General features: G+C 37.5%; 1 protein-coding gene across 1 annotated transcript; it reads left to right on the forward strand.

Moving 5' to 3' along the window:
- The first annotated feature begins 5,468 nt into the window (after positions 1-5,468).
- LOC114538018 (alpha-ketoglutarate-dependent 2,4-dichlorophenoxyacetate dioxygenase-like) lies at positions 5,469-6,416 on the forward strand. Its single transcript, XM_028559129.1, has one exon. It carries the CDS (start codon positions 5,469-5,471, stop codon positions 6,414-6,416), a length of 948 nt encoding a protein of 315 aa, XP_028414930.1.
- Positions 6,417-9,077: the final 2,661 nt, after the last annotated feature.

Raw genomic sequence — 9,077 nt, forward strand, 5'->3', positions numbered from 1 at the left:
GGTATTGAAATGAGCAGATAACATGATCCTGGCACTCATATAATCACCACAACAATAGCATGTGCTTGTTTGGTATCATAAAGACTTATTTCAATGCCTCAAAGTCCTCTCAGGCTTCGTTGAATCTCGGGTAACCGGGCTCATGTAAACAGCCCCTTAGTTTTTTCATCAATAGTCAATTATATTTGTCATTTAGTTTACGGCAACTATAACCGACAGCCTTTAATGATCCTCGAGTAAGCTTTGTTACTTGGTCAAGACTATGAAATTGTTGACTGTAAAATATATCGCCGCATTTTGTTTCTTTGCTTCAAATTTCGCCGCGTCGTGGCGTAATTCAAAATATTAATTTTCAAATATGTGATGTTGACATATTATACAATAACGGCTGGTATAGGAATACCACACGGTTCTCGACATATCAAGGACCACTTGGTTCTCGACATATCAAAGACCATTTGGTTCGTAACATGTCGAACACCACTTGGTTATCGACATACCAAACACCACTTAGTCCTCGATATTAATAGTGGCGTAACCAGAACGATAATTGGGGGGGAGGGAGCAGCCATATTCATAAATTTGTGGTACGCAGGATTAATTTCTTTTCAAATCAATTGGCTTTACAGTCTATTAACATGAATATATGAATATGGGCCCCCCAATTATCGAGGCCGGCTACGCCACTGTCGACATATCGAACACCACTTGCTTTTCGACATATCGAAGACCACTTGGTTCTCGACATATCGAACACAACTTGGTTTGTTTTAAAATGCGCGTTTACCTACTGACAAATGTTTCCTACGCCATGTGCATAAAACTCTCAACGATCGACATAAACATGTTAGTATGCTTATACATAATACAGAAACACTAAGCACTCAAAAGCCGACTCACATGTGTGACGTCAAGTTCCAGTTTCCTTATTACCACGGACATGTACCATCGAAAACACCAATTTTGAGGCTTTCAAACGAGTGGGTTGGCATTCAAACGGCTTTGAAATTGCAAATTGGGACGTTTTCATGAGATCGAAAACATACGTGCAAAACACGTTTTGAGAAAGGTTCTTTATCGAAATCCACTGGTGAAAAGCACAACCTTCAGGCTTCAACAACGCAGGGGGAAAATTAATGTGCAGTCTTAATTCGTGCCATGCATTAGATTTGTGCATGTTTGTGCACCCGTGGGCTTAGAAAATTGATCAGGCACTTATAATAACTAACAATATAGTTTTGATTTCTAAAGGTCTTCTTCTTTTATGCACCCTGTATATAGAATACTACGAAAAAAAATGTAATATGTCATCCTTCATGGAATTTTACCACGTAGCTATAAAGCCACCACAAATGACTTTTTGTAGGGTTACATAATGAGTTTTTTTTTAAGTGATATTATTATCGCAGTTCGCATGACGATTATTTGTTAGTTTGCATTGACAGCTACAGCTATGTTATATTATAATTAAAACGGATGCGTACCAAGCTGAAGAATTACGTTCAGTTCAGCGACTCTTATGTTGTTGCAAATACCCATTAATACGCGCTGCGTGTTGTTTGAATACATGCTGCAAATATGTACAGTAGAATTGCCAGATGCATCACGCAGGTCCAACTTAGCTAAGTTTCTCCCACTCGTGCGGGCTCATGTTGTCAGCGGACAACTTACACAAAATTGAGAGCAGAGCGTAAAACGAAAAGCTTTTAATTTTTTATGCGAAGACCGCTGGAAAACTGAGCCCTCTTTACCGGGAGAAAATTTGCCGAATATGACCAACGTGCATACTTGTTGATTAATTTGACGTGCGCTTGTTTTTATCACCTCGTAGATTTTGATCGCTTAACGCGAACCTCAGGCAAAACACAAACCTAGTATATAATATATGTAATATGGTACAAAATAGTATGATAAAAGTTGTATAGCTAATATAATTTTACTTAAACTTGTTTACTTCAGTATTTTTGTGCGTCTGTCGATACATGTTGTTTGTTTACCACACATTTCTCTATCCTGCCTCAGTAATGTTATGGCGTCATAAGGCTTGAATTAAAGTATTCCTTAGAAACATCAAACGTTCATTAATTTAAATCGCTCAAATACTTTTGTTTGATTTTTTCCACCTTTCAAATTCTTGACGTTTACTGTCGTTTACCAGCATACGCTACGCTTTCGCTAGTTTTTGCGTGTAAAGACTGGGGATGACTTAGTTGCAACTTCCGGTCAGAAGGTAGCGTTCGAGTTATTTTCATTGCACTGGCTATGATACACTGATCTATTTAATGCACTGAAAACTGAACCGCGTGAGCCCACACACCTCACCGTTTGCCAGTCGGCATTTCTGGACATGTGAAAACCACGTTTGTCTCGATATGTCGAAGACCACTTGCATGGTTCTCAATATATGTCGAAGAGCACTTGGTTCTTAACAAGGCCACTAGCTTTGTTCGCGACATGTCGAAGATCACTAGCTTTGTTCGCGACATGTCGAAGATCACTAGCTTGGTTCTCGACATTTCAAAAGCCCACTTCGTGCCTCACAAATCGTAGTAAAAGCCATTTGATTCAGTGCAATTGTATGCATGTTATAGGTCAGTTGAATATTCACTGTAGACACATGCAAGAATTGGTTTGTTTTCCATGGTGAGGATTCCCTGTTCCGGTAATTTGTATCAACAACTCAATTTTTCTGAACTAATTACACAAAAGTACAGATTTTAGCATGAAGAAACCTGCTTTTTTTCTATTTTTCACTTTCTGGAAATTATGTAATCAAATTTTTTGGAACGTTTTTGTAGTGAAGTTAATAGATGAATTTATGGACGATGTGCATATAACTGTGCACAACCATAATGTCCGTCCACCTAAAAATGTGCTTTTTACCAGGCCGTGCGTCGGTACAATAATTTCGCTGGGAGATTTATGACACTAAAGTATTTTAACAGAACATAGCCGAATCCATGTTATCCAAATTCTATGTCATGAACGTTGGATGTTTAATGGTCGTGGCTGATTTACGCGTGCAGGAAATTCGAACATAAGGACTGGTAACAACCTTCTAGTTGGCTAATTAAAACAGAAATATTGTATTTTAATAAGATCTTTAGTTTCTTTTTTCACCAACAACAAAAGTCGGATATTAGCGTGGATAAGCTAACTTTATTACTGCTTTTCCTGCGAAAAATATACCAGAAGTTGTTTTGATATGATGAAGACCTCAGAAGAAAAATTACCTAATCACGGGTCTATACGACCCTCTAAAAATCACTTATTATGCGGTTTAGGCTCCGTCAAATGTGGAAAATCACGCTCCATTGTTATGATCCCCCATGTATTTCTGCTAAATATAAACAATTGATTTAGTTAAAACAACATGGTCTTTTCTCTGGGAACCCAACCACATTCAAGTTCAATCGAAATAATGTTAACAGCTAAAGGAAATCTTGTCCGCTATAGGTTAATATATTCCTCTAAAGTTGAACATTTAAAGCATTTCAACCCTATAAACAATGGTAGCAGGGGCTGAAATGCCTTTTTGCCATGACTCCTGCATGTCTACTCCTACAGATTTAGGGGCTGTTTACATGAGCCCGGTTACCCGAGATTCAACGAAGCGTGAGAGGACTTTGAGGTATTGAAATAAGTCTTTATGATACCAAACAAGCACATGCTATTGTTGTGGTGAATATACGACTGCCAGGATCATGTTATCGTTGAATCTCGGGTAACCGGGCTCATGTAAACAGCCCCTTAGTGTCTTGTCTACAAATGAATAATTCAGCTAATTTGAATCACAATGTGATTAATTTAACACCACATGCAGGAATCTGATTAACAACACTTTCCACGAGCCTTAAAGCAAACGTTTGAGCGCTACCTTGCCGTTTGATGATTTATCGTCAGTTGCATCGACTACACCCGAATTAATTCATCGTCTTAAATCTCTGATTCGTTCTCGAACTTAAATCTCTGACTCGTTCAAAAGCACGTTATTCCTAATTGGATCTTGAGGGAATTATCGTATCTAATATCTACCATAGTCCTCTATGGAACAAAATATATAATAATTAATATATAAAACAAAAAATGCCAACCTATACCTATGTATACCTATACTCAGGGCCGTAGATAGAAGCTTAATTGGGGGGTGTATATTCATATATTCGTCTTATGCCCCACTGATTTCTTTTGTACGCTATTGTTCCTACGGTATATATAAACATGAATATATGAATATACACCCCTCCAATTAAGCGGTCTAGCTACGGCCCTGCCTATACCCAGGAGAAATGAAATTGGGTACGGGTATTCATTTTAATTAACCGTCCGTGCTAGAAAATTGATTGTACTGTATACGGAGCTTTTAAAGACATCTTTCTTAAATATATTATATGCATGCAGACATTATGCGTACGATTGGTTTCGCTATGATACTTCTTCCTATTGACTTAAGTCAATCATAGCACAGTTATTAGAATATACATGGTTTGGAGACTAGATGGAAGTACAATACAACTCATTATTTATGTTATTGTCCAGGTTTATGCAAAAAATGGTTCCTTATTCGTCACATGTCTATTGTATTTTTGCCCAACTAACCAATAGCAATGGCTTGGCTTAGCTCCTCAACCGTGACTTGAACAACATGTTAATTCAGACCTTACTATTGGTTCATTTGTTCAAAATACAATAGACACGTGACGAATAAGGAACAACTTTTTGCATAAATGTTCCCCGACATAGATTTAACTGTGATCATAGTAATTGAATAATACTGAAATTAATCATATCTGTTCTTGGATTTCAAAAATGTGATGGGATGATGTGATAAATTAACAATTTTAGGGTTTACTAGCCGTGCCACAAGGATCGATTAACACAATGGGAACATGCAACTTTCTCGAGTCATGTTTAAACTTACCTTGCTGTACCTCTCCAATATTTTTGTGAACCATGCAGCAGTATTACGGGTGTGCTGGTACTTGATGGTTATTATTTACTGTTTATTAACGTGGCTATACCGACGAGCTATACTATACATTCTAATATATTTTCAATAACAGATTTTTCCATAAGAAGGAAATTATGGGGCATCTGTCTGATTCCATAGACGCTTTTTCTCGGAAAAATCCAAAATATTTAGCCTGTACGTATTTTTCATTGAGGCAACGTAAATAAACTAAACGTGCTTCATTGTTTGGAATTCAAAAGGAGCAGGCGAATTATTTCGCATTTCCCTTCAAAATTTAGCTGGCGGAATCTCGGCTTCAAAAAACTTTCGTACAAAGACACTGATCAAGATGACTTTTTGTACAGGATTTTCTAATGAGCTAGTAATAAATACTGGTGCGACAATATTATCCTGCTACAATACCTTTAGTTTCGAAAAATATCTTGATGATTTTCAAAGTCAAAAATAGAATTTTTGCAATATTTGTAGGTAACTTACTGCAATCTCAGAGTGAAACATGACAAGGGGATATATTTACTGTTTGTTTCTAACGCTGGTGATAATATCATGCGAAGGTTCTAAATTGAACAAATGCATCGAACACCAAGTATGCCCAGTTGACAACAACGCTGTTCTTGGTACTGAAATTAATTTTGAACATGTCGAAGAAAACTCGGCCTCTTATGACCTAATCTTGAATACAATTAGACGTTCGCTCGTCGCGAATGGTGTGGTCGTGATTCGAAATCAGACGATGAATAGAGTTCAGCAGTGTGATTTTACAAGGAGTTTGGGTTCTGTGGTTGTTCTTCCGGAATCATTTGAGGGAAAGGATCCGGAACCAGGGCTTCCAGCTATTCAGAGGGTCACCAACTATTTCCACAATGGGACATGGAAAGGCAAACGCCATTGCTTTGGATGTTATTGGCACAAGGACGGGGATTTTCAATTCGATGATTACATTGGTGGTGTCCTCTATGCTGAGAAAGTAGAAAAATCAGCATCAACAACAATGTTTCTGGATAATTGTGCTGCCTACGATCTCATTCCCCAAGACCTTAGAGCACGGATCCAGGACACAATATTTTCGGTGTCGGTACGAGACATCCCAGACTTTAAGAATGGCACAGAAAAAGATTTTGCCCTTTTCCCAGACACAGCGCGACATCCCATATTCTACAATCACCCAGGCTCCGGGCGTCGTTGTTTGTATCTGACCAACACAATGGTGACGCTGCGACCCAAGAGTGTAAACGAAATGACAGATCTTCAAAAGGCATGGGATATCATGATCACTCAGGCACCCAAGTATCAACACTACTGGACAGCAGGAGATGTCGTCATTTGGGATAATTTGGCAGTTATGCACAAAGCTGGGGAGAAACGGTCTGGGTATTCTCCAAAAGATCCACGAATGCTTTTTAGAACGCAATATCGAATAGGTGAAACTGCTGGGAAGAAATAACTTCAAAACGTAATTTCCCATCAAAATTGTTTTACATGGAGGGAACAAGAAAGAACTTCGTTTTTTAACTAATCGGTATATTTTTTTCCTTTTTTAGCCAAAGGCAATCAGAATGCATAAATTTAGACAATGTACTTTTCATATACACGAACCTCGCGTACATGCACGCACGTAAAAGCCTAAAGCCTTATACATATTTTCATATTTAAAAATGCTAGTCGAATGGATCGAAAGAACTTAATTTTCCGTATATTCTAGTATGCATTTGTTGACCCACTTGTGAAATAATAACAATTTGAAAGCATTTAAAGATAAGAAACGCGACATGCAGTGGAAAGCAGTCCCAACAAAAAGATTGGTGCACGCCCGGCGCGCCAGAATTTACGCCAGAACAGGCGTCTTGTTTTAATAACATATAAACTATGACCTTCTTGTTGTTATTCATTCGAGACCTGGGCTTTAATGCAATTATTGTTTGTTTTAAGACTGGGCCTTTATATATACAGTGCTTTAAATAAAAAAACTCTCATACTTGTTTAGTGCGACACAAAATTCATTATCAGTGTGAAAAGCCTTCATTTCTTGACAAATCTTATGGAATTGAAAGATTCAAAACTAGCTAAAAATCAATAAATATCACTCCGGCGTAAGCGACGAAATTGTTGTTGTTTTTATTGTATTTCGTCGTCGCAAGTGTGTGCTTTTGCAGAGAAAATATATTAGAATTTAAATAGCCATTGACCTGACGTTTGCGTACAAAATCGTCAGAGCCAAACAAAAAAACTCAAACGTTATTTTAATATGCATGTGATTGCAATCGGTAGTTAAAGTTTTCATACTGCATGTGTAGTGATATTTGTCATATCAAAATCAGCAAAATTACACTTTGAAAAACACTTTTTGAAATTAAAGCGAAGGTGTAATACCCTCTCACAGTTGGTTATGCCTTTGCTAAACGGCATACAAATATGAAAATTATTCGAATAAACTGCATCCTTACCGCGAAGCAAACACGAAATAAACAAAGTAAACACGTACCCTTTTAAAACACTTATATTATCTTGCAGATTATGAATTATTTTTCTTACATCGCTTTGTCTTAAGCTGTACCCATGCTCTTCTTAGTTATCTGTCACTCTTTATCTTGTTTCTTCTCGTTTTTTTTTGGCAAAGTTTATGAAACAGCGGAAAAGCTTTTACAAAGAGTTTACGAGATGACAGTTAAATTCCTGCCGTTCTCATTGAGAAACAAACTTTCTGTCTAAGCCATTCAGAACGTTATTGATTAACAGTCGTTACTCGCGCATGCGCATAACTGACAAAACGGTCGTACCCGTCCACCGTCCACCGTCGATGATAGGGCAACTTTGGAATCTGCAATGTACTCCCGGGTTCCGGGTGTAATTCCTAATCCCCGGGCGGAATTACTACCCTCGCACTGTGCTCCGGCTGCGCACCAGCTCGGCGATAAAAATAAAGAAGTAACTCATTAACACACAACCAAAACAAATATACACCCAGAACAAATAAGTAGATTAGAAATAGAATAAATAAATAAATACAAATAAATGAAAATTAAAAACGGAATTCAAATAAAATAAATAAGTCTTTTGAAACAGTAAATCCAATAAGCAGCCTCAGCAGAAAGACTGTTCCACAGTACAAACTCCAACGTTACCTAAAGTTTCTTTCTAGAAATTCTTTCACTAGTTATGAAAACAATCAATTTCAATAATAATTTTTCCCATAATAATTTCAGAGTAGTTAAAAATTTTGAGCAATCTTGGCCCTAAAATTTTGGAATCGAAATTCAGCGTTTATCGTTTTGAGTTTGAATTATTTGAATTTTGAGTTATTTCATGATAAAAGTTTAGGTCAGGCTCTCCCACGAAATTGTGTGGTTGGTGCATGCATATATTTCTATATTTAAACACGAATTCATACAATATGTCCCATTTGTAACCCTGGTCATTTTATGCGAATCGTCCACGCTCTGCAGTGCGTGGTAATGCTCGCCCATCTTCCTCCTACGCAGATGCTTGGGTTTACTATTACATGACGTATCCCAACAATTATCAGCGCACGGGGTACGATGGGAGGGGGGTAATTTCCCAAGCCTCTGCCAACTAACGCAAACAAGATGGCGGATGATTTTGCGTAGAGTACAATACAGTAAAAAAACAATACAGTGAGACTCGCTTAAATCATGGACATCAAGCGATCTCGAATCTAATAAAGCTACTTTTCTCAATTCTCCTGTGCCTTTATATAAAATAATTGCTAAAGATGAACATTCTGATAAGAGTCATTCGCTTCAAATCTTATATTTAAATGACTTTACTGACCTGGATACTAAGACCTTGAAAGTTCTCCCGAATTTCCTCCAAAATATCACTAACATTCATTGACATTTTGAAATCAGTTCATTCGTATCTTATGTTGGAGTCGAAGTTTGGTCAATTTTGACATTTTTTGCCACCCCTTTAAACAGTTTGTAGCGAACTCCCCGTAGCGTCTAACAGAGTTTTGCTCGTATCTTCTGATTTGATTTATCTATCACATTTCTTTGCGATTTCGTATGTCACGGAACAATTACTACATGGTTATGTGGTGAGGATGCTCAGTAAAACATTAAATTTGTTTTTTCATTCTCCATGGAAG

The sequence above is a fragment of the Dendronephthya gigantea genome, unplaced genomic scaffold (genome assembly GCF_004324835.1).
Source record: "Dendronephthya gigantea isolate DGI-Jeju-01 unplaced genomic scaffold, DenGig_1.0 000172F, whole genome shotgun sequence".
Classification (NCBI taxonomy): domain Eukaryota; kingdom Metazoa; phylum Cnidaria; class Anthozoa; order Malacalcyonacea; family Nephtheidae; genus Dendronephthya; species Dendronephthya gigantea.

What these genes read in the sequence shown, in the direction of transcription:
- LOC114538018 (XM_028559129.1), top strand. Translation starts at nt 5,469, where the DNA reads ATGACAAGGGGATATATTTACTGTTTGTTTCTAACGCTGGTGATAATA.